We start from the raw sequence: 26,801 nt of genomic DNA on the forward strand, positions 1-26,801 counted from the left end.
ATACATAAGAAATAACAGTTTATTTCCGGTTGAGTTGGATGGGTAAAGGAAGGGAAAGATTGTCCTTGGATGGATGCAAGTAAGTGAAAGACCTTTATAACAATAGGGAAGGGTAAAAGTGTCTTAGATCTCTACATGTAGACATCATTGCAATAAATATATGTACCTGCATGCCCTAGTGGTCTTAGTGGCCTAATTGGCTGCTCTCTAGCTACTACAGCCCCCAGTATGCCCTGATAGTAGCTTGCACCCTATATCCAGTTCCCAAGGATGCATTTTTAAGACGCACATGGGGTAAAAGCACTGCTGTGGTCAATGCTTCCCGATCCTCGGGGTCAGAGCTGGATTATATATGTCATGTATTTGGAGCTTTAAGAACTAGTACAAGAAATTAGTGTATCCATAAATAAGAACACTAGAGTATATCCTAGATTGGTGGCCTGTGACCCATGGCTTTTAACGTGTTGGAAAATTACAAATTCCCAAAAAACTATGCCTCAGTTTGCCTTTACCTAGGGTAAAAACACTGGTTTCTCTACTAGGCCAGTATCTCGAAATGTTGGCCAGACTCATCGTAAAACTACAACTTCCAATGTGCTCAATAGCAGAAGATGCCCTTTACTAGAAGAGTGTGACCTATGGCTTACGGTAGTTTGGTAAAATACATAACTCAATATGCCAGGGGATTGTGACCTTTCTCTCCCCAATTGTTGGGAAAGAAACATCTCCTGAAATAGTCTAAGACTGATTTAATTCATCGTGTTCACATTGTGGCTTTCCAAAATTGAGGCAAAACCTCAGCATTTTTTTTTCTTTCATTTTAGAAAATCTCAGCAATAATCCTGATAAGTTTTGTATCAATTTCAGAAAACCGCTGCAAAACAACCCTCACCATGCGCCCTTGATTAGTGAGTGCAATCTCTCCCGAAGATGCATGGAAAAAGAAGAGACCTCTTTGGAGATATGACCTCGGTGCATCTCGAAACCTCCAAGAAAGCAGAACTTTTTAAACGCATGACACCACGAGCTCTTGCATCCTCGTGTGCATTCAAGGGATGGGAAACAAGAGCGGAGAAGTGTGTGGCCTGCAAAATGGGCACGACCATGTAAAACTTTTCTATGTCCACTTTACCCGTTTTGTTCAGTCGCTTGAAAATAGAGTTGGTGTGAAACACTTTGCAAGACCTAATCCATCACCCAACAGACTGGAGCCGTGAAAACAACCTCTCATCCTCTTCTTCTTTAGGCTAGTGTGACATAATCGTAGTCGCAGATACCGTCAGATTAAAGGCCTTTCTCACGGCTCAGGTCCAATGGCTCGAGATTATTGTTGTGGTCAATGGACTGGGTCTTGTGAATCGGTTTGCACTAACTCTTCTTGCAAATGTTGGCTAGTAGGATTTAGATAGTACCCGACCTCAGTGGTCTTCGATCTCTAGCTCTACAGTTACTGTGAGACTATCACTCCCGGTATCAGAGAAGTAACTTGAAGCTTTTGGGCTCTAAAACAAAATCTACAATAGGGGACCCTCCTACCATGTGCCCTTTTTTATAACTGGTCTCTTAATTTGTTGCAGAAGGACCTTTAGGCCTCTTTAGGTTCTTGTGTCCTAGTACGACTACTACCTCAACACCACTGTTGTGGAGACACTGTTGTGTACCCTTATGCATTGCACAGGGTGAAATCTGCAGCTATAATTTGCTGCAAAAATTAACTTGCTGTTGGTGGAAAATCTGCGAGACAGCTTAATCTAATCTGTCGACTTCTTATGCAATGAATGGGGAAGTAAAGGTAAATTCTCATCCACATAGGTTAGAGGTAGGACTTAAACGCCCCAGAAATGTTGGCGACTATGCATCTGTAAATCATACTTGTCATCTTTTCAGGAAAATTTTTTTGCAAGCATAGTGGCCCAACTCTTCTTAGGTCATGCCCTCTCCATATCACAATTGGATGCACTGTTTTCTGATGTTAGGAGGAGTAGAATATCTTCCATAAAAGGGGAATTTAAAGAGAACCTGTCACTTTCCATAAATATATACAGTTTTTTCAACATCTAAATGCCGCTGTTCTCCTGAATACAGAGTTGTTTTTCTTTTGCTCCTGCGCCTCTCAGTTCCTGAGATATGGCCCACTCTTTCCTGTATGTAAGTCTAGTCTTATTAGTCCAGTGGGCGTGGTCTCCACTTTTCTCTGTGGGTGTTTTCTTTAGCACCGCCCCCAGATAGCTATCAGACTAGATATATATACAAGAAAGAAAAGGCAATATCTCAGGAACCGAGGGGCGCAGGAACTAAAGCAAAACATCGCCGGATTCAGTAGAACAGCGGCATTTGAACCAGGTAAAAAAAAATACGTATTTATGGCAAGTGACGAGTCCCTTTAAGTGTGCCAGTTCCTGCAAGGGTTTGAGAGGTCTCCTCTTTTTTTTTTTCTAGAGATTCATCAAGTTTTCTGTAGAGCCACAAATCAAAAAACATGGTGAGATATAATTAATGGGGTCATGCAAAAGTCAGTAGTAAATGCCGTACTCACAGTGGATCTTGAAGTCCTTGTATTGCCTGTCTTCGATGGCAACGACGTACAAAGCCGCGCGGTCAGGAAACATAAGCCCTCCAGGTTTCTGTTGATGAATTGTGGGGAAATGGGTCTCGTAATCTATTCACCTGACAAAGACATCACAGTTTGAACTGCACATATAAAATCCAGACAAGCAGCCCCTGCCCGCGCACTATCCTCCATCACACTGTCACACACTGTTTAATATCTGAGTGGATATCTCAGCCAGAGGCAAAACACAAAAGATAAAAATGTCTCTCTAAATCAAAGTGGTTGTCAGTCATGGCGAGGCTTATTGGAATGAAAGGTCTACCCGCTGACTGCACTCGCCGGTCACATCTGAAGACGGCACTTTAAGGATTTAAGAATAGCAAATAGCGAGCTCTCAGGTGATTCCGTTGGCGTTTGATATAGGAAAATCTAAAGCGGAAGCTTTTTATTTTTTGCAGGAAACGTTTCTCTTTATGGCAGCTCTGCTTTTCAGCCGAGGAAATTATTGATGTTTCTCAGCCTTTATATTGGCCCAATCAGCAGTGATAGTTTTTCCAGTTTTGGATAATGAACATTTTTATATCATTTTCCTAATTTTTTTATCAAGTTTTTAACAGTTTTCAAGATCCCGGCTTCTGGTCATTTAATAGAAACCTTCATTGTTTACTTCTACCGAATGTACTGCTTTCCTACGTCTTCCACAGAACGCTGTCTCCCTGACATAGAGAAACTGCAGCTGCATCTCCCTCCTCTGTCTTATGCTTTGTCTTCTATTCAGGGTTGGTATCATGCTAGAGTGAGGAGGTTTCCAAACATTTACAGGAACCCTGCAGTCATGGAAAAGTGAGGAAGGTCCTTTAATAACATGTCTTACAAGTATTATATATTATTGGGAATATGATTTGCTAACATTTTATTGGTGGCTCTTAGTTAAAAAAAATAGCACTAAGTTTCATATTGCACTAAGTTAAAATATAACTAAGCTTCATTAACATTCCTTCATTAATTTTCAGAACTCCTCATATTTAGTTTGCAGCTTAACCCAACTTCAAGATTTTTCTCTAGACAGAGTGTCTCTCCCAGTAATATAGGCTGAATGTGAGCTCTGTGTGTCATTCCCAGTAATATAGGCTGGATGTGAGTTCTATGTATCCCTCCCAGTAATATAGGCTGGATGTGAGTGCTATGTATCCCTCCCAGTAATATAGGCTGGATGTGAGCTCTGTGTGTCATTCGCAGTAATATAGGCTGGATGTGAGCTCTGTGTGTCATTCCCAGTAATATAGGCTGGATGTGAGTTCTATGTATCCCTCCCAGTAATACAGGCTGGATGTGAGTGCTATGTATCCCTCCCAGTAATACAGGCTGGATGTGAGTGCTATGTATCCCTCCCAGTAATATAGGCTGGATGTGAACTCTGTGTGTCTCTCCCAGTAATATAGGCTGAATGTGAGGTCTTTATGTCTTGCAGAGTAGCATATGCTGCATGTGAGCTCAGTGTGTCTCTCCCAGTAATATAGGCTGGATGTGAGGTATGCATGTCTCACCCAGTAATATAGGCTGGATATAATTTCTGTGTGTCTTACCCAGTAATATAGGCTGGAAGTGAGGTCTGCATGTCTCACCAGTAATATAGGCTGGATGTGTGCTCTGTGCGTCTCTATCAGTAATATAGGCTGGATGTGAGCTCTCTGTGTCGTTCCCAGTAATATAGGCCTGAAGTGAGCTCTGTGCATTATTCCCTCTAATATAGGCTGAATGTGAGCTCCAGATGTCTATCCCAGTAATGTAGGCTGGATGTGAGCTCTGTGTGTTGTTCCCGGTAATATAGGCTGGATGTGAGCTTTGCATTCTCTCCCAGTAATATAAGCTGAATGTAATGTCTTTATGTCTCACCCAGTAATATAAGCTGGATGTGAGCTCTGTGTATAATTCCCAGTAATATAGGCTGGATGTGAGCTCTGTGTGTCTCCCAGTAATATAGGCTGGATGTGAACTCTGTGTGTCTTTCCTAGTAATATAGGCTGAATGTGAGGTCTTTATGTTTCACCCAGTAATATATGCTGCATAAGAACATCTGTCCTAGTAATACAGGCTGTATGAGAGCTCTCTGTGTTGTTCCCAGTAATATAAGCTTGGAGTGAGCTATGTGCTTCATATCCAGTAATATAGGCTGAATGTGAGGTCTGTGTGTCTCTCCGTAATATAGGATGGATGTGAGCTTTGCATTATCTACTAGTAATATAGGTTGGATGTGATGTCTATATGTCTCCCCCAGTAATACAAGCTAGATGTGAGTTCTGTGTGTCATTCCCAGTAATATTAGCTTGGATGTGAGGTCTGTGTGCCTCTCCTAGTAATATAGACTGGATGTGAGGTCTGTGTGTCTCCCAGTAATGTAGGCTGGATGTGAGCTCTATGTGTCTCTCCCAGTAATATAGGAAAAAGAACCGTAAGCACTACCCTGTGAAGGTGCCCGGGTAGGATCCCACACCATATATCAATATAAAATAAACCCGGCACTCAACTTATGGTGAATCTCTTGGGATTTATTAACAAGAGAGAAGATAAACGTTTCGGCCAATATTGGCCTTCCTCAGTAACGTACTGCCAATAGGAGCGGTGAAAGGTGAGGCAGTGAAATTCTGCCAGTGCTGTGAGTTCAGGAAGTAGATAGAAGCAGGCTCACAGGGTCCGACCAAAACAGGGTCTGGAATAGCGTGGGTGGCCTGAGAGGAGCTGTGGAACAGATTAGTCCATGCGACGCTGTTCCACAGCTCCTCTCAGGCCACCCACGCTATTCCAGACCCTGTTTTGGTCGGACCCTGTGAGCCTGCTTCTATCTACTTCCTGAACTCACAGCACTGGCAGAATTTCACTGCCTCACCTTTCACCGCTCCTATTGGCAGTACGTTACTGAGGAAGGCCAATATTGGCCGAAACGTTTATCTTCTCTCTTGTTAATAAATCCCAAGAGATTCACCATAAGTTGAGTGCCGGGTTTATTTTATCTCCCAGTAATATAGGCTGGATGTGAGCTCTGAATCTCTCTCATAGTAATATAGGCTGGATGTGAGCTCTGTGCATCTCTCATAGTAATATAGGCTGGATGTGAGCTCTGAATATCTCTCCCAGTAACAGAAGCTGAATGTAATATCTGTGAATCTTTCCCAGTAATATAACCTGGATGCGAGTTCAGTGTGACTACAGAGTGCTGCTTTTTTCATTAGCTCATAAATCAGTACAGCTTCTATGCTGAAATGATGTCCTCCTCACATGCTTTCCTCCTTGCCTTTATTTCTGTCCTGCTTGTACGTGACTTGCCATCGCTCCACTCTATGGACATCTGAGTATTACCCCTTCCCATTGCTATCGTTAAAGCCCCCAATAAAGCCCCCAAATGATAGCTATCTATGCTGACTCTCCCATACACAGGAATGCTCAGCTTGACTTAGCACTCCTAGTTCTCTATGAGAAAGCCCCCATACACATGAGACTATATAGGGCATGTATGGACGATACTACTTTCATCAACTTTTTTTTTAACACTAAGAAAATAGGTTGGGAGCAGAGAGAGTCATCAGAACTTGGAGCAGGGGTTTGGAGCAAGTGGACAAGTGTGGTGCTGTTCTCAGAAGGAAACGGACATATTTGTCATATGCCATATAACCCCCTTCTACATAGCAGGGCAGAGTCACTTTCTGCATATAAAGCACTTACCAGCCACTTATCCCGGGCAAAGATGACAGTGTTGAGCATGGATTCGTAAAAGAGGCAATATCCCATCCACTCAGTGATGATGATGTCCACTTTATCTACCGGTAATTCCACCTCTTCAACTTTACCCCTAAATATTGTGATTACTGAAAAACGTACAAAAAAAAAGGCGCATTGTGGCAGTAAAGAAAACCAACGTCAAGAGAAAAGTATAAACAGCAAAACATTGTGCCATAAATGGGGTGGAGATAACATTTCCCGATTTTGGTAAGCAGTAAGGTTTATCTGGTCAAGGAGGTGGAGTCTCTGCCGAGTCAAGTCAAGCTGTCCTGGCCCTTTCCCTGCCCTATATGGTTTGATTGACAACCCTAAAGGCAGGGTCTTAATAAAATACTCCCAAAACAGTCAATCATACCATATAGGGTGGTTTGACTTTGATTCTGCATAAGCTCCAGCTTATGGCAGCTGAAATGAATGAGAGTCAGTTGACCGAGAAATGTCATAGATTATTACAGTCTTCAGGAAGTGATGGAGTATATTCTCTCTTCCCTCGAAGATCAAGGAATGACACGTGAGCTGCATACAGAGCCCAATTTGTGAGTAGTTTATAGTGAGATGACTCTGCTGGTCTTCTCCCAATCTATACAGTAAAGCTGTCAAGTGAGTAGCAGTAAAAAAGAAGCCTGTCCATTCTGCTCTGTCAAAACTGGAAAATTTTAAGATTCTTTCATGTGAATATTAATTAAAAAAACACCTCAAAAAATTTGGAAGTAATATATTTATGATAAAAAAAATGATTTATATAATGTAATTTGCTGATTATACAGTACATTTCCTTCTCTTTAAAATCTCCGTAGGGTAATTCTCATTTATTAGAGAATTGCTCTTTTCACATTTCGCTGACCAAACGTGAATTTACACTTTAGAAATCAGCTCACATAATGCCCCAATGTTCTTCTATTTTCTCGGCTCTAAAAATAGCAAAGATTATCTCATAATTCTTTCTGCAATATCTGCCAGATAAAGTCTTGTTTTACTTTTTATTAATATTATAACATCAGAACACATGGAGGGTGCGGAGCTTATGTCAGATCAACTGTTCTTGATTATTGCTCGCTGTGCACCAAGAAATGCGGTTATATGGCAAACCGGAGAGTAATACACAGATAATAAAGATTTATATCAAGGACAGATAAAGAAGAATGATATGAAGGTTGGCAGATAGGAAAATTGATAGGCAGACAAACGATAGATAGATACAGTTGCAATCACAATGATTCAAACCCTAAAGCAGATTAGATTTATTAACAAAATTTAGAAACTTTCTACTGTTTACAATACAACAAATGAAACAAAAAAATTGCTCAAGAAAACAGTGAAACATGGTGGTGGCTCAGAGATGTCTACAGTGAAACAAGGAGGTGGCTCAGGATGCCTATGGGGAGCATGGTGGTGGCCCAGGGCTGCCTAGAGTAAAGCATGATGATAGCTCATCAAACCCTATAGTAAGGCATGGTGGTGGCTTGGTGAACCCTACAATAAAGCATGGTGGTGGCTCGGAGATGCCTATGATGAAGCTTGGCGGTGGCTCAGGGCTGACTAGAGTAAATCATGGTGATGGCTCAGCAATGCCTATAGTGAAGCATGGTGGTGGCTCAGTGATGCCTACATTGAAGCATGGCGGTGGCTAGTGGAAGCCTATAGAGAAGCACGGTGGTGGCCCAGGGCTGCCTAGAGTAAAGCATGATGATGGCTCGGCAATACCTATAGTGAGGCATGGTGGTGGCTCAATGAGATCTACAATGAAGCATGGCAGTGGCTAGGGGATGTCTAGGGTGACTCGTGCTGATGGCTTGTGAACCCTACAATAAAGCATGGAGGTGGCTCAGAGATGCCTATGATAAAGCATGGCGGTAGCTCAGGGCTGACTAGATTAAATCATGGTGATAGCTCAGCAATACCTATAGTGAAGCATGGTGGTAGCTCGGTGATGCCTACATTGAAGAATAGCGGTGGCTAGTGGATGCCTATGGAGAAGTATGGTGGTGGCTCAGTGATACCTACAGTGAAGCATGGTGGTGGCTAGGAAAACTGAAGAGAGCAGCACATCCACAGGTGGTTGCTAGGGAATGCCTACTGTGAAGCATGGTGGTGGCTTGGTGAACCCTACAGTGAAGCAAAGCTGTAACTCAGAATACCTATGGTGAAGCATGATGGTGGCTCAGGGCTGCCCAGAGTAAAGTATGGTGATGGCTCGGCACTACCTGTAGTTAAGCTTGGTGGTGGCTTCGTGAAACCTATAGTAAAGCATACTGGTGGCATGGTGAACCCTACAGTGAAGCATGGTAGTGGCTCAGGGATGCCTATGGTGAAACATAGCGGTGGCTAGATGATGCCTATAATAAAGCATGACGTTGGCTCGGGGATGCCTATGCTGAAGCATGGCAGTGGCTCGAGAATGCCTGCATTGTCACAAGGAGGTTTTTTCAAACATCTCCAACTGTCATGGTGGCATCAGGGTCTGTGGATTCCACAGATCCAGACACTCCTCTATGTGACTCCATAGATAGCGATGGTCAGCACAGAGTGACTAGGGTGTCGACTTTTAGAGCTGCAGCTTCTAAGGTTAGAAAAAGTTAAATCTTTGCTAAACTAAGCTTGTTGATTTCCTGTGGTCACATGCTGTGGGTGAACCAGTCGTCTATGCTCTTTCACTATTTATATCACAAAGAAGGAAGGAGAAGACCGAGTTTTTCTATGTATCCGCGCTGACCACACACGATGGAAAAGTTCTTAAAAGCTTTATTGTGCCGACGCGTTTAATGGCAATCTGCCACTTCCTCAGGGCCAAAGACTTTCCCTATTTAAACTGACTCCACTGTTCAGGTAATGTCAGCAATAATTCTCTATCCTGGTTTGGAGAGTTGGACACATCCTGGTTATTAGTGGTTATTTCTAAAGTTGTGGCCACCGGTGTTTGGTTAACCCTTTCCCCTAGATTTCTTTGTGTTACTTTGTTGCCTGTTGACCTGTACACTTTATATTCCTCTGTGTATTTCCCTGAGACAGCATTGTGTGACTGTGCTATGTTTCTGCCCTGTCTGTCTTGTTTTGGATTTCTCTATACACTGTACAGATTAGTGCTACTCAGGAGCATAGGAAGAAACGAGGCTCAGGCATCTCCACCTTCAGGGGTAACCCTGGAACAGGGATAGCCCGGGACCCCTAGTCTGAGGGTCAGTATAAGAGCACATCTATTATCCCACAGTCATATTGTGACAGGCGAGGGCACAGTGAAGTCTATATTGAAGCATGGCAGTGCCTCAGTGATGCCTATAGTGAAGCATGGAGGTGGTTCCGTGATGCCTATAGTGAAGCATGGTGGTGGCTCAGTGATGCCTATAGTGAAGCATGGAGGTGGCTCCGTGATGCCTATAGTGAAGCATGGTGGTGGCTCGGTGATGCCTATAGTGAAACATGGAGGTGGCTCAGTGATGCCTATAGTGAAGCATGCTGGTGGCTCAGTGATGCCTATAGTGATGCATGGAGGTGGCTCAGTGATGCCTATAGTGAAGCATGGCAGTGCCTCGGTGATGCCTATAGTGAAGCATAGAGGTGGCTCTGTGATACCTATAGTGAAGCATGGTGGTGGCTCGGTGATACCTATAGTCTGACCAAGGCATGGTTTCGTAAAAAAAAAGTCCTGGAAGATTCTAAAGAGTCCATCATAGTCGCATGACTTGAACTCCTTAGAAAATCTTTGGATGGATTTGGAGAAGGTGCTTTTAGCACATGAACCCAAGAATGACCTGGAGGCCATTGCCCATGAGGATCGGGATAAGATTTCTCAGGAACATTGCCAGAAGCTGGTGTCTCGCTATACATCACATCTACAGCAGGTTCTAACAGCCAGAGGGCCTCTAGTAAGTACTTAAGATGCTTGTCATAAAGGTGGTGGCTAATTCTGAGACTGCATTAGTCAGTAAAAGTGGACTTTTGTTGTGAATTTCAAGAAACAACTTTTTATATTAGTTGTGCTATTTACATTGTCCTTTTTTCATTGAATTAGCACAAACTTTGTAAATTTTCCTAAATAAACTAAGTTGTAATGGGCGGGAGAAGATAGGGAAATAGACATTTTTATTAACACAGTGCAATAAACTGTAATGCTCTTGTTCTCGATCTCCCACCGGATCCTGGATTGTTTTCTGTATAAAGACTTCATGTTTTGTGTCTCATACTGACAGGGCGATGGGAGTTATCAGCCTTGCACATTGTCTGTAGCCTCCAAAGCGCACGACACGCTGAGACTTACAATCATCGCTTCTATTATACCAAAATAAATGAATTATCTGGAGCATTTTAATAAATTCAGACCGTCGAGTAACATCTCTTATTTCCGCACAACAGGTGATGTTCAGTCTCGAATGTACAGATGTGTCCTTCTCTACCTTTCCTCTGGCATCGACATATCAAATTACTAATTAAAAGAAAAAAGTAAAAAGATGATTTTGCGATCCTCTGTTGGAAGTCATTTATGTCATATGTGTCCACAGATACGTGTTGTCGCCTGTTGAAAGCCTGCTGTGATAATGTATTCAGTTCGTATTGTGAAAAATTTGAGCCCTTAATAACCTTTATGTAGGCGTAGATACATCTGTACTATGGAGAAGCGCTCGTCAGTCGCCAGCATCTGCAGCATTATCCACAGCTCAGATATCGAATGCCATTAATTCTACAATTAATACATAGCAGCCATTTTCATTCTGGTCTTCCTCATCCAGGACGAGCCCCCAAGATCGGCTGTGTTAACATTAATCGTAAGGGAACGTGCGTCGTGGTATACACTTCCCTTGTAGGGAGAAATTCAACATTCCAAATAAAAAAGGTCACTTATTACATAAGTTATACCTATTATTCCATTTTAGGGCTACATGCATTTTTATTCATATTTTTAAAAACATACTTTTTACATTGATGGCTTATCAGTAGGATGGGTCATCAATGTCTGATCGGTGGGGATGCGACACCCCCAATGCACAGCACAGCTCCGCCAATTCTATAGTGGTCACAGCCCAGTATTGCACACACGCCCGCTATTTAAATCAATAGGGAGTGGATGTGTAGCACTTGACCACGGCCTATATTCCATTGACAAAGTTGCGCCATGACTAAGGATAGGCCGTCAATGTAAAAGTAGAGGACAACGTCTTTAATTTTGTCCTGTGCATGTTAGGGTTAGGGTTAGGATCCCTAGGGTTAGGGTTAGGATCCCTAGGGTTAGGGTTAGGATCCCTAGGGTTAGGGTTAGGGTTAGGATCCCTAGGGTTAGGGTTTGGATCCCTAGGGTTACTAGGGATCCTAACCCTAACCCTAGCTATTTCTGTTTATAGTGGGTTTTCTAGTTGATTTTGATGATTGGCAGCTGTCACACACTTCTCATCATGCGTTTCAAAAACGCAAACGCAGGAAAAAACGCATGTAAACGCGTCAAAACGCCGTGTTTTTTTTCCACATGCAAAAACGCATGCGTCTAAAAAACGCAGCGTTTGCACGCGTTCACATGCGTTTTTTGCACCACGTGCATTTGCGTTAAAAAACGCTGCGTTTTTTAACGCAAATGTGAAGCTAGCCTTAGTTAGTCTGAGGAAGACAGAGAGGAGAGAGGAAGTCGAGGAAGAACCTGAGGAGTGGAGCTGTAGATAAGCTCACCTCAGGGCCAAGTGCTAGAGACTGGACGCCGGTGTCCGTGGTTGTGCGGGTACTGAAGTCCTGGCAGCGAAATCAGGAGGGCAGGTTTTATAACCCCTTCTGGACACATGACGTACATTTACGTCATATGCCGTGTCCCTGATTTTGATGCGGGCTCACTTGCTGAACCCGCACATTTCCTGGGAGATGATGGCTGATTTAATGCCTCTAACAGCAACATTTAACACGCGCCAGCAGGGAACGCGTCGAGGGCACGAACACGGGGTGCCGATGACTTGTTATGAAAGCCGGGAGACTGCTGAAGACCTCCATGCTCGTTATGATGATACTCCTGTGAAAGCCAGGAGATGTAGGTGTCTTTATTCAATAACACCACAAGGGCATCGCCTCCATTGACAGATGAGATATGATAGCTGTGGGAACGAGGGCTGAAAAGCGCAATGGCGTGAACAAACCTGGCCATCACTTTGATGGATAGGCATTTATAAGGAACAAAATTAAAAAAAAAATCCTCAAATTCAATTCTCGTCTACTGATATCTCTGTAACAAGCATGTGTACAGGCTGCCATAACATCGACTTCGTGCTTCTTAGGCATAACCGTATTTTATGGAGCTGTCATGGCTGGAAATGTAATTTCATACAATGACAGGTAAAAAAAAAAAAAAAACCTAAAGCGAAAAATAGATTCTTTTTTTTTCGCAAAGAGAATTACATACCGTAATTGCAATACCTGAAACAACCTATAATCAAGGGTGGCGCTGTTGCTAGACTTTTTAGAATGTGAATTAATTTTAAAAATATTTGGAGGGGGTAATGAAAATATTTCTATCTTAATTAGAATAATTTAATAGCATTTACCGCAGTAGTTTAATGTGAAGGCTATATTCTACCCAGACGTATGAGTCTTCTTGTGTCAATCCACACAGACTGATTGATATTTTCCTTACTCTAAAAAGTCGGCAAATAATTATGTCATTTGACATTTTCTGGTCCATAAATGATTTAAAGGGTTTGTGTCCACTTTTTTACAATCTCTCGTTAAAATCTTTAAAAATATGCTGATTAAAGCTTGCCCTGCTACGTGAATCCTTAGCGATCAGCTGTGATCTAGATGGAACCTAGAAGCAAGTGTTTAAATGTTCTGCAGCACTCCCACAGGCAGAATAAAGTATTACACTTGTAACCATTGAAATGAATGGACTGTCCATGCAACGTAGTGTCCTCCAGAGTTAAGGAATTTGTTTGTGGCTCTGTCCTTTGGCAAAGAGTCAAGAGCTCTGAAAAAATAAAACTAGAAAGTCCTAATAAAGCCTTATTGAGTATTGGAAACCAGACAACTATTAATATCTAGAAAAATGGATAAATCTGAATAGATAAAGATTAAATTATTCTGTCGGCCTGCAGTCACCACTAGAGGGAGCATATGAGCTTACTGAATACTGTAAATAGTATTCAGTTAGCTCCCCCTAGTGTTGGCTGCAGGTAGTAAAAAGATTATCACTTTATCTTTAGGTTTTTGAGGTTTTGGAGCTTTGTATCAGACAAAAACTTGCTCCTACTGCTATAAGGACATATTAAGAACATTTTTAGCAAGGAATTGATTACATCAGTACCGGCTCGTTGAATTTCGCAAAAATTCCGATTAGTTAAAAACATGCAGCATAAGTTTTGAATAGACGTAAACGTACATCAGAAACGTTTTACAAGGTTTTTCTACAGGGCACGTATAAAGGAAACAATTCTACATTTAGGAACATTAGCACATTCCCCGATGCCTTACTGTTGTCGAGATGGTTGGCCTTGATGATTTTTTCAGAGTAGTCTGCAACACTGGAACATTCAATCTGAGCAGAAAAAAACAAACCAGAATGTACACAATAGGTCAGAGACTTTTCCACACGAAAAAGAACAAACAGAGATGACACGTTTTCCAGTCTCAAGCATTTTGTTGTAGAACATAAAGTCAGATTTAATGTCGTAGAAGCCATCTGTATCTCCTCGTCTTTCCTTTTTGGCTCAACAGTTCCCGAAATGAGTGATGTGAGACGACTAGCTGTGAGTATAAAAACATGATTTCACGATAAGTCTATCTACAGTAAACTCTAGTTACTGGCGCCATATGTAGACTCAAGTGGTAGGTATTGAATCTGTCGACAATGTCTACTTTAGCAGAAGTTGAGTCCCATTTGGATTCTCACTCGTAAGTTATCAACATTTCATCTGTCTATTAATTTTATTTTTTAGTCCCAACTTGTGGATTTCCAGCTGTCCCACCAGCTGTCCCACCAGGCCTACCCATCCTTGGAGGAAAGTCCCACCAGGAATACCCATCCTTGGAGGAAAGTCCCACCAGGCCTACCCATCCTTGGAGGAAAGTCCCACCAGGAATACCCATCCTTGGAGGAAAGTCCCACCAGGCCTACCCATCCTTGGAGCAAAGTCCCACCAGGCCTACTCATCCTTGGAGGAAAGTCCCACCAGGAATACCCATCCTTGGAGGAAAGTCCCACCAGGCCTACCCATCCTTGGAGGAAAGTCCCACCAGGAATACCCATCCTTGAAGGAAAGTCCCACCAGGCCTACCCATCCTTGGAGCAAAGTCCCACCAGGCCTACTCATCCTCGGAGGAAAGTCCCACCAAGAATACCCATCCTTGGAGGAAAGTCCCACCAGGCCTACCCATCCTTGGAGCAAAGTCCCACCAGGCCTACTCATCCTTGGAGGAAAGTCCCACCAGGAATACCCATCCTTGGAGGAAAGTCCCACCAGGCCTACCCATCCTTAGAGCAAAGTCCCACCAGGCCTACTCATCCTTGGAGGAAAGTCCCACCAGGCCTACCCATCCTTGGAGGAAAGTCCCACCAGGCCTACCCATCCTTGGAGGAAAGTCCCACCAGGCCTACCCATCCTTGGAGCAAAGTCCCACCAGGCCTACCGATCCTTGAAGGAAAGTTTAGACTAACAGGTCAGGAAACTGTGTCTTAGATCTTATGGATAGTACACGTATTCCGATGAGATGGTCAATCCTATCAGCAGGAGTTTGTTGAGTTTGTTGCTGAGGTGGGGGGCAGTGATGTTCCTACAAGAGCAATTGAGAATAATCACTCTGGTTCTCCTATCTTTAAGTCCTCCATACACTTTTTGGTTTTGGCCAAACAACGGTTTGGCTAACTATTGGCTCGGCTTGCTCTGCCGAGCGCTCCTGTCTCCTCTGTGAGAGAGCTGCTGTCGGACATCTCTGGCGGTGGCTTATCACTTCGAGAACAAAAGGAATGACAGTCCGAAATCACAGATGCCGGATCCTTATACCCCCCGACAACATCTATCAGAGGAGATAAATTTTAGACCGCCGTTCCGAACCTAGCTCTTCCATCATTTCCAAACAAATTTCGAGGTTATCGAATGTTGAGCATTTTCTTCATGGACCCGTTTTGGACATCTCAAATCAAGCATAACCCTTAGTGAGGTAGCATTTGTATCACCAGCCTAAAGAGGTCTTCTCATTTGGGACATTTATGGTATATTAATGGGATATGCTATATACTGTATGCCTGATAGATGCTGGGAACCACATGTAGCTTGGAAATGGCGCCCTGTTGAGCTGGCAAGAATGCGGAGATGCGTGCATGCTCAGCTCTCTTCATTGGGCTAGCTATTCTTGGGCAACCCGTAAATTGGAGCGTCTCTTGGACATATTTTGGACATTTATTGCAAATTCTATCAATATGTCATGAATGTCTGAGATGGCACCACTCTAGTCAAACAGAGACACATTTTACATTTATCTTCGGCCTTTTAACGTAGACCTCTCATTGTTACCCAAGACTAGGTTTTCCCAAGACTATGGTTTCCTCTAGAGACGTGGCCTCCAATGTGTCTCTTTCCAGCAGTCAAGAAACTAAAATTCCGAGGAAGCCATCATAACCTATGTCAATGTTAGGAATTGGTATTTCAACAGCTGGAAAGACACTGATTGAAAACTACAGCATCTTAAACCAGTTGTCATCAAGTTCCGCCATGTCAAAATTATATTTTTTTGGTGGGTTCCATAGTTCTGGATAAGTTCTGGTGGGTTCTCATCTGGATAAGTCATACATATGTGATCAATGGTGGACCAACAACTGGGACCCCCATTGATCACTAGACCTGGGTCCCAAGTACAGCCACATTGATAAGAGCTAAGAATAAAGTGGCATGTAAGACACGCACCATGATGCTCCACTCAAAGCCAAGCATTTAGCATTGCCATAAACATTAAAGGGCTACTCTTAGTAGGGAGCCTAAAGTCATATCTATATATGATATGCCATAAATGTCCAATAAATGCGTTGCAGTCCAATTTTTTGGGAGCGCCATGGAAAAAAATGGAGAAAGACGCATAGGTGTTACCACCTCTATATTCTCGGCACCAGATGCCAGTCACCTGTTCTCAAGGTAGATGTATGGCCTAGTGATCTGCATCTAACGATAAGCCATAAACGACCCAAAAAAGGAAAATCCCTTTACGTTGTCCTCAAAGCTTTCAGGAATAGTGGCTTAGAGGTCACTAGGGATGAGCAAACGAGCATCTTCGGGTGCTAGACATGGCGTGCTAGAAATATATGTTCGAGTCCCCGCGGCTGTATGTTTCGCCACAGTTCGACAGCCGCAACACAAGAAGGGATCGCCTAACAATGCTGAGAAATGAGTGCTGAGAAATCGAGCTTTGAAACCACATGCAAATTAGCCTTGACCTAAATTGGGGGCGTGTCATTGCACTCAGTGTTCATCGACACGCCCCCAGTGCACTTCTAGGCTAATTTGCATGTGGCTTTGACGCTTGATTTCTCAGATTTGGCACATCGGATGACTACAAGACAGGTACCATTTTTGATGTTGTACCAGGACCTATACAGCCTTAACACTGGTTTAACTAGTAAAATCCTCCTGACGCTTTCCCTTTAAGAACTAATTGTCTTTTTAATTTTCTTACACTTCTTATAATAAGGAAGGCTCTCATAATCTAGAAGAAACTGAAGCATGTTGTGAGCAATAAGCGGCGGCACCTAGAGTAGGACGTGCACTTTTCCTAGCGCCTTGGAGAATAATATTACCCATAGTATTGCTTTAGTAAGGCCATTAGTTCCTGTGCTGTCAGCGAGGGAAGGAGCAACCTGCACGTATAAAGAGCAGCAAGCAATCAAACGGGAAGCGACATCGTCCTTATAATAAGAGCGGAAATATACAGCGAGAACGCGGGGGGGGGGGGGAGAATCCATGCTGGAATGGATGTAATTCCCACAGCTGTCGTAACTTGCCGGCTAATTGCGACAATGCATCTGCAGCTTTAATTTCTCTGCGCTGTTTTTCCAAAGGCCTCGATATTAATAGTTTGAAGGTGTCGTGAAAGGAAATCCAGTATCAGGCATCTTAAAGGAACCCTAAACCTAGAAATGAATGGTAAATGAAACAAGCAACATAGGTGCCGTCTCTGTTTGCCGTTTGCTCCTCTGCAGCATTTTCGGCAAGATCCTAAAACAAACAATCTCGTAGAAATCCTGCAGGGAACAAAGGCTAGTCTCATCCTGATCAGTTTTATCTTCATCAATAAATGTCTGCCTTATGAGCCGAAGAGGCAGGGCTCAGTGATCTGTTGTCTTTCTGCGGACGGTGTGGTGGGGGGAGGCTCCTGCTGCAGGATTTATGTAATTTTCAGTTTTAAAAAGTTATCCATTGTTCATTGGCTAGGGGATCAGAAAACAAGGATCCCTAGTGTTGTCTTGAAGGAAGCAGAGATACGTATGTTTAATTTCCCCTCCATTCACTGTCAATAGGAGAGAAATCCGAATACAGCGCTTCACTATTTCTGGCAGTCCCACAGACAATGAATGGAACGGAGGTTGAGTATGCACACCACCGCGCCAATCAAAATAGGGAGGTCCCAGGGGTCAGACCCCTTACTATTCGATGGATAGGGGATAACTTGCTGGTCGTAAGGGGTCGACCAATGTGACCCCTAGCTTTGCTCCCCATTTTGTTCTGAATGGAGGTGCACATACTTGACTTGCGCACTCAATTGACTGTCTATAGGACTGCCGCAGAAAGATGAATGGCGTGCTCTACTTTTTTCCAAATAATGAAAGGAGCTGAGGACAAGCATACGCACCTATGATCCATCCAGGTTTGGTCTACAGAGCCTAATTCTCGAGATTACCCTGATTTTGGGATCACTGGGGTCCCGGAGGTCCAACCACCAGCGATCAGCAATTTGTCCCCTAATTTATTTACTTAATCTGTGCGGTTTTTTGTGTATGATGCTCCTTTAGGATTAGAGCATTTAAAGAGCCCCCTCCACGGCAGAACTAAAGCCTATAGAGGCCCCTCCTAAATGGCCTTACCGAAGAGCCAACAAGTAGACCAGAGGATCTCGAGCACCATCCATGGCTTTTTACAAGCAGGACCTTTTCTGTGTGAGACTTTGATGATTGGTTTTGAGCAGTTTTTCTCAATGCCCATTCCATAAAATTAGCCCCAAAGCTTTAATCCTACCCTGAGCAGAAGAAAAATAGCATGAGTACGTCCTAGAGACATGAAGTCTACGCTATGGGTTGCAAACACCAAAGTTTTAGAATTTGGGATTAAGAGGATTAACGTATGTGATGGGCTAGTTCCCAGTCTGAAAGTGCAAAAACAATGACTCTAATTCTAGTTTTAAGAGTGAAAAAAAAATCTATTTTTCTTTGTGAAAACAGCGCCACTTTTCTCCATAGGTGGTCACTGGTATTACATTTTGAATAAAAAGGGCTAAGATGCGATTTCAGATACAGCCCATGACCAAGGGTGGCCATTAGTGAATGATGGCACATGCAGTCAAAATACAATTGATAAAGAGGACCTGATAACAGGTGAAAAGTGGCCATTTTTTCTCTTATTTTATTCCCCTTGTCCCCCTGAGTATTCCTTTTTTTGTTTTATATAAATCCGCTTTACGGTTTCAGAGATGTGGGAATTTTTACGTAGTGCACATTTTTATGGTGTTTACTCGGGGGCGTGTCTCATAGGGTAAACATGCAAATCAGCTTAAAGACACGCCCCCGAGGATCCTGTGAGACACGCCACAATGTAAACTAACTAAAAAGAAATGTATGGTGGATTCAAAACAAAAAAAACCGGCAGGTTAACCCCATATCTGCAGGTTAATAGCATTTTTTCACGTGACAGGTGCGACCAGCATCCAGCAGTATGAACCGCGGCCGAATCTGATCGCAACTATCAAGGTAAAACAAGTTTCGATTCCTCAAGTTTAAACAATTGCATGAAAACATTTACTCACCCCGTACACTTTCTTTGCTCCAGCCTTTGCTGCGAACATGGAGAGAATCCCAGTCCCGCTGCCGACATCTAAGACGATTTTATCCTTAAACACATGCTTATTGTGATACATGGAGTTTCTGTAAGTCAAAGTGCGAACTTCATCTTTCAACATTTCCTATGAAAAAGAAATTAATAAAAGAAATAATGTTAAAAATATAGAAGAATCTGTCCCAATATTTTAACGTATCATGTCACCCCAAACCAGTAAAACAGCATGATTTGCTGCCCTCAACCTCCACAAATAAAAACTGCTTTTGTTACATATACCAGTTTAAACTGTCCAGGAACTATCCATAATCTCATGCTCTGTAACTGGTCAAACACTTTTTTTGGAGTGGACAATTCTCCTTTAACAGCATCCTACCAGCACTATAGGTGTGAAAACATCCTTTCCCTCATTACCCACCATATGCTTCTCCTACTATTATCCAATGACTTTCCTTCCCTGAAGTGAAACCCCACTCCTCTGTTATGCCTGTATATCCAAAGAAATGAGCCAGAGCATAAATTGGTAGACATGCAAAGTGATAGGAACATCCCGATAGTGGTATACCTTGTCGTGGTGAGATTTTTTTTATACACTAGGTTTTATTATAAGTACTATTACTATTTACTTACTGCAGGGTATATACTCATTGTGTTTCTATCTTTGGTTTTGTCTCTTAAATGGTCACGTGTAAACATACTCCTACACGCTGCATGTGTATCGATTTATGCTCCGGCTCATTTCTTTGGTTTTACTGTAGTTTGTTGTACTTTGTGCAAACAGAGGCATGGCTCCCCCTTTTTGACCTAGGCTTTTCATTTATATAGGCTCCCATGAACAGGTGTCTGAAACAGTCGGGCCTCAGAACTGCCCTGTCCCGAACTACATTGAGGTCGTCTGGTCCTAGATGAGATTTTAATATTAAAGAATAGGACCAACCCCATTGTTACAATGGGATGGCTTTTATGCTTTTTTTTCAATCAAAAAAGCATTCACTAAGGACCTTATTAAATGTATGTAAATCGTTACTATTTACTTCCTAACAGGGTATATGCTCATTTTGTTTCTAGCTTAGGTTTTGTATGTTATGCCTGTGTGTAGTATGACAGTCAGGAGACCAGGGAGAAAAAGATCTGCCCAACTTTCTGTAGAGAGACAAAGACTCGCCCCACCTCCGGAGAGGAAAAAAAGAAGAAATACAGACACCAGACTCCACATCCTGTGGAACAATAAAGACAACCACCAAACTTCCTGTACAATATCAAAGATCAGCCAGCATTTCCTGTAGAGCAACAAAGACCCACCCCTACTTCCTGTAAAGCGACAAAGACCCACCCACACTTCCTGTAGAAAGACAAAGACCCACCCCCACTTCCTGTAGAACAATAAAGATCCACCCCCACTTCCTGTAGAGTGACAAAGATCCACCCGCAATTCCTGTAAAGTGACAATGACCCACCCCCAGTCCTGTAAAGTGAGAAAGACCCATCCCCACTTCCTATAGAGCAATAAAGACCCACACCCACTTCCTATAGAGCAATAAAGACCCACACCCATTTCCTGTAGAGTGACAAAGACCCACCCCCACTTCCTGTAGAGCAATGAAGAACCACCACCACTTCCTGTAGAGCAACACCCACCCCCACTTCCAGTAGAGTGACAAAGACCCACCCCCACTTCCTGTCAAGAGACAAAGACCAGACTCTACTTCCTGTAGAGAAACAAGGACCCGTCTCAACTTCCTGTCAAGAGACAAAGACCCACACCTACTTCCTGTAGAGAAACAAAGACCCACCCCAACTTCCTTTCAAGAGACATAGACCAGCCCCTACTTCCTGTTGAGAAACAAAGACCCACCCCAACTTCCTGTCAAGAGACAAAGACCAGCCCCTACTTCCTGTAGAGAAACAAATCCCTATCTGTTATGATCTGGTGGTTTAGGAACAACATGAGACAAGCTCTGAAGGAGGTGGTATCTGTACTGACCGCAAACCCTGAACCTAGCAGCGCAACTAAAAATAGCCGTGGGGGGTACCTGACGCTCCCTAGACCCTTCGACACAGCCGAAGATCTAACTTCCCCTAAAGATGGAAACAGGAAACCTATCTTGCCTCAGAGAAAATCCCCAAAGGAAAGATAGCCCCCCACAAATATTGACGGTGAGAGGAGGGGAAAATAACATACGCAGAAATGAAATCAGATTTTAGCACAGGAGGCCAGTCTAGCTTGATAGATAGGACAGGAAAGGATACTGTGCGGTCAGTATAAAAACTACAAAAACAATCCACACAGAGTTTACAAAATCTCCACACCTGACTAAAGGTGTGGAGGGTAAATCTGCTTCCCAGAGCTTCCAGCTAACAGAAAAAATCCATACTGACAACTGGACAAATATAGAATGCACAGAACAATAAGTCCACAACATGTGGACTGAAATGAGCAAAGCCAGAACTTATCTTTGCAGAACTGGTCAGGAAACCAGGAGAATCCAAGCAGAGATGTGAATCCAGCTAGGAACATTGACAAGTGGCACAGGCTGAAGAAAGAGCCAGACTTAAATAGCGAACAATAAGTGGAGGCAGCTGATAACAGCTAACTCCAAGGAGCAGCCATACCACTAGAAACCACAAGAGGGAGCCCAAGAGCAGAACTCACAAAAGTGCCACTTACAACCACCGGAGGGAGCCCAAGAGCGGAATTCACAACACCTATCCCCAATTCCTGTAGAGCAATAAAGACACTCCGTCACTTTCTGTAGAGAGACAAAGACCCACCCCTACTTCCCGTAGAACAACAAAGTACCGTCCCATACTTCGTGTAGAGAAACAAGACCCAACCCCCACTAATGGTACAACATATACCCAAAGTAGCGATCCGACAAGTCAATACAAGAGTTTTTATTGAGTATTGCAGTAGGATTAGTTTTAGGATATTAGCCAAGTCAGGCACTTATCTATAGTCAGCTGCTTCGCGGTGCTTGTCCTCATTAGTGTACAGCAGGGTATACAGTATATACAACCTACATTGTGAAAATTTTAAATAGCTGACAAAATGTCATCTAAAACCCAAAATTTCCTAGTATTTAAAATAATTAGAAATTAATAGGTTACAAATAATGTCTGGTGACAACTCTTCTCATACAATATGCATCCATTCTCAAAGCTCTTCGGCCATAAACACAAGAATAATTGCCTTTTTTAAAAAGTTCCTCCTCTGAGAATTGCCTTTTCAAGCAAATTGATTTTTCCATATGAGATAAACACTTCATAAAATGGTTATTTATGCAAAAACCCAAGAAAAAACCCTGTAAAGACTGAAATAATGGAATAACAGTACATTTAATGCTAAAAATGTGCTCTAGAAAACTAGAAAATATTGCTGCAGAGAGCAATGAATAAAACATTACTGACAAAATTAACCAGACGGACATTATCTATATTGGTCTGGCTTGGTTTGTCCATTGGCAAATACTTCCGATATCCATCAAGATGTTTTATGGGTTTAATAAAAAAAAAACATTAAAAGAGGGAGCGGCTAAGATAAGTATCCATCCATGCTATAATTCCCTATCCACCCTTGCTTTAATCCACCGCTAATATATGTAGTATTTGTGATGGGATTCTCTATATAAAATTTCAGAGATTTTGGTATCCTACACTGAACCTCCCGTGTAGCTGGACCTCAGTCACCCAGGGCAAACCGTCAGTTCAGAGCCCTAGTCCTCTATCCGAAAACTTGGCCAAGGCAGATACTTGTTGGTTAAAAGGGAATCTATCAGTAGGATCAACCCTCCTAAAATATCAATATGGGCATGTAGGTCATAAGAAGCTGAATAAAATGATACCTTAATATCTGCGATCTGATGTCGTATTCTAGAGAAAGCCACTATTTTTTATATGTAAATGAGCTGTTAGGATCTATGAGCCGGACATAGATCTCCCCGAGAATCTGCCTCCAGAGCTTATTGTAAATTAAAGCGGGCATTACCAGTGTGAGACATGTAGATCAGGAGAGTGGACTGTCACTCATTAATTCATGTACCCCCATCATCAGGGACCCGATACGGCTTTATTTACATCTGCACCAACATCTCTGCACTATTACCTCTGCATCATGACTTCCACACTATTACCTCTGCACCTTTACCTCTGCACTACTCCCTTTGTATTATTACCCCCTGCACGATCATTCCCGTTGCACATTACTTCTGCACCATACCCTCTTCACCATTACCGCTGCACCATCATTACCTCTGTACTACTCCCTCTGCACTACTCCTTCTGCACTATTCCCTCTGCCCCATTACCTCTGCACTACTTGCTCTGCACTACTCCTTCTGCACTATTCCCTCTGCCCTATTCATTCTGCACCATCACCTCAGCACTATTCCCTCTGCCCCATTACCTCTGCACTACTCCCTCTGAACCATTCCCTCTGCACTATTCCCTCTGCACTAGTCCTTCAGCACTATTTTCTCTGCATATTACTTCTGCACCATTCCCTCTTCACCATTACCTCTGCACCATCATTACCTCTGTACTACTCCTTCTGCACTATTACCTCTGCACAATCCCCACTGCACTATTCCCTCTACATCATTTCCTCTGCACTATTCCCTATGTACTATTCCCTCTGCACTGCTCCCTCTGCACTGCTCCATCTACACTATTCCCTCTGCACTATTCATTCTGCACTACTCCCTCTGCACTATCCCCTCTGCACTATTCCCTCTGCACTATCCCCTCTGCACTATTCCGTCTGCACTATCCCCTCTGCACTAGTCCCTCTACACCATTTCCTCTGCACTATTCCTTCTGCACTGCTCCCTCTGCACCATTACCTCTGCACTACTCCCTCTGCACTATTCCCTCTGCACTATTCCCTCTACACCATTTCCTCTGCACTATTCCCTCGGTACTATTCCCTCTGCACTGCTCCCTCTGTACCATTACCTCTGCACTATTCCCTCTGCATCATTACCTCTGTACAACTCCCTATGCACTATTCCCTCTGCACTATTCCCTTTACACTATTACCTCTACACTATTCCCTCTGTACTATTCCCTCTGCCCTACTTCCTCTGCAATATTCCCTCATCACTATTCCCTCTGCACTGCTCCCTCTGCATCATTACCTCTGCACTATTCCCTCTGCACTACTCCCTCTGCACTGTTCCCTCATCACTATTCCCTCTGCACTACTCTCTCTACACTTTTCACTCTGCACTACTCCCTCTGCACTATTCCCTCTGCACTATTCCCTCTGCACCATTACCTCTGCACTATTCCCTCTGCTCTGTTCCTTCATCACTATTCCCTCTGCACTACTCCCTCTGCACTACTCTCTCAACACTATTCCCTCAACACTACTCCCTCTGCACTATTCTCTCTGCACTAGTCCCTCTGCACTTTTCCCTCTGCACTATTCCCTCTGCACTAGTCCCTCTGCATTTTTCCCTCTGCACTATTCCCTCTGCACTACTCCCTCTGCACTATTACCTCTGCACTACTCCCTCTGCACTATTCCCTCTGCACTCTTCCCTCTGCACAGACAATTTGGGGCTTCTTACCTCATGAATTCCAAAATGTGCATAGGAATCAAAGTAGTAATCCCTGGAGGTCATCTCCTCTGGATTTAGCAATTTGGCCATTTTGCCTCTTCCTGGGCAACTAGGCTGAATGGGGGTGTGGATCACATGTTGAACGGGCTGGACAGGCTTTGGCCGTGCCACTGGCTGAACAGTTTGTGAAGGTCCACTACAAACCTACAAGAGAAGAAGAAACGTATTAAGCAACAACAGCAGGAAACCTACTTGCTGACGGTTTCCATCCAAAAACAATGCAAAAATAAGTAAAAAAATAAATAAGGTAACGCATTGCTTCAATCTATTCTAGCAAAATATTTATTATTTATTAATTTTCGTAATTATCAATAGCCCACCCCCCATTGTTTTACATACTTCTCCTTTAAGAGGGAGATTTTTCATTTACTGTTATTCAACAGGAAAATAATTTTAACGACGAGATGAGAAGGAAAAGAGAAAGGATCAAAGAGAGAAAAAGACAAAACAGCCTAAACGAGAACTATAAATAGGTGATTGTATTATGGCATTCGGGCGGCACGGAGGAAATCTCAAAGTAAATCTGCCTTAAAATTCAGGAACGGCCATGATGGGGAAAGGAGGGGAAGAAAAGCCAAATACTGAGTGCAAGCGACTTGTCACGCGCTAAAGAGAGTAATTCATTAACGTATAAGGAAGGCGAAGGTGTCTGCGCCGCAACGAGGAGAAACTCCCAACGCTTTCCCGATCTTCTAAATTTAGCCCCTGTCGATCCTGATGCATTTTTGCAGCTGCTTTCAAATGTTTCTCAGAAAAGCAATATACACACAGTCCAGGGAGACGCAATTATAGGCTGGATGTCTTAAAGGCTGGATGTCTTAAAGGGACGGGACCCATAAATCATCCAGTCCTTCTACATGCACAACTTGCTATAAAGTGCACCGATCATCGAGAGAGCAAGTCAATCAGCGCTCCTTTATTTCCCTTTGTTTTGCTAATCGAAATGTTTGCTTCCTTCCACCCACCCATCATACAGTTTTCATGAAAAGTGAGTGCAGCTCTGGAGTATAACACAGGATGTAACTCAGGATCAGTAATGTAATGTATGTACACAGTGACTGCACCAGCAGAATAGTGAGTGCAGCTCTGGGGTATAATACAGGATGTAACTCAGGATCAGTAATGTAATGTATGTACACAGTGACTGTACCAGCAGAATAGTGAGTGCAGCTCTGGAGTATAATACAGGATGTAACTCAGGATCAGTAATGTAATGTATGTACACAGTGACTGCACCAGCAGAATAGTGAGTGCAGCTCTCGGGTATAATACAGGATGTAACTCAGGATCAGTAATGTAATGTATGTACACAGTGACTGCACCAGCAGAATAGTGAGTGCAGCTCTGGGGTATAATACAGGATGTAACTCAGGATCAGTAATGTAATGTATGTACACAGTGACTGCACCAGCAGAATAGTGAGTGCAGCTCTGGGGTATAATACAGGATGTAACTCAGGATCAGTAATGTAATGTATGTACACAGTGACTGCACCAGCAGAATAGTGAGTGCAGCTCTGGAGTATAATACAGGATGTAACTCAGGATCAGTAATGTAATGTATGTACACAGTGACTGCACCAGCAGAATAGTGAGTGCAGCTCTGGAGTATAATACAGGAGGTAACTCAGGATCAGTAATGTAATGTATGTACACAGTGACTGCACCAGCAGAATAGTGAGTGCAGCTCTGGAGCATAATACAGGATGTAACTCAGGATCAGTAATGTAATGTATGTACACAGTGACTGCACCAGCAGAATAGTGAGTGCAGCTCTGGAGTATAATACAGGATGTAACTCAGGATCAGTAATGTAATGTATGTACACAGTGACTGCACCAGCAGAATAGTGAGTGCAGCT

The 26,801-nt window shown here is 43.1% G+C and overlaps 1 protein-coding gene across 2 annotated transcripts in view; it reads right to left on the reverse strand.

Annotated features, from left to right (window-relative positions):
• The window catches only part of PRMT8 (protein arginine methyltransferase 8), a 219,167-nt gene that overhangs the window by 59,527 nt on the left and 132,839 nt on the right, over positions 1–26,801 (reverse strand). For both annotated transcript variants that reach the window (XM_069763439.1, XM_069763440.1), the window contains exons 2-6: positions 24,891–25,085; positions 19,295–19,450; positions 13,763–13,826; positions 6,272–6,414; positions 2,537–2,624 (exon numbers count right to left, since the gene is read on the reverse strand). In XM_069763439.1, the coding sequence (XP_069619540.1) occupies positions 2,537–2,624; positions 6,272–6,414; positions 13,763–13,826; positions 19,295–19,450; positions 24,891–25,085 (646 nt within the window). The remainder of the gene's footprint in view (positions 1–2,536; positions 2,625–6,271; positions 6,415–13,762; positions 13,827–19,294; positions 19,451–24,890; positions 25,086–26,801) is intronic.

Source organism: Ranitomeya imitator, chromosome 4 (assembly GCF_032444005.1).
Source record: "Ranitomeya imitator isolate aRanImi1 chromosome 4, aRanImi1.pri, whole genome shotgun sequence".
NCBI classification, from domain to species: Eukaryota; Metazoa; Chordata; class Amphibia; order Anura; family Dendrobatidae; genus Ranitomeya; species Ranitomeya imitator.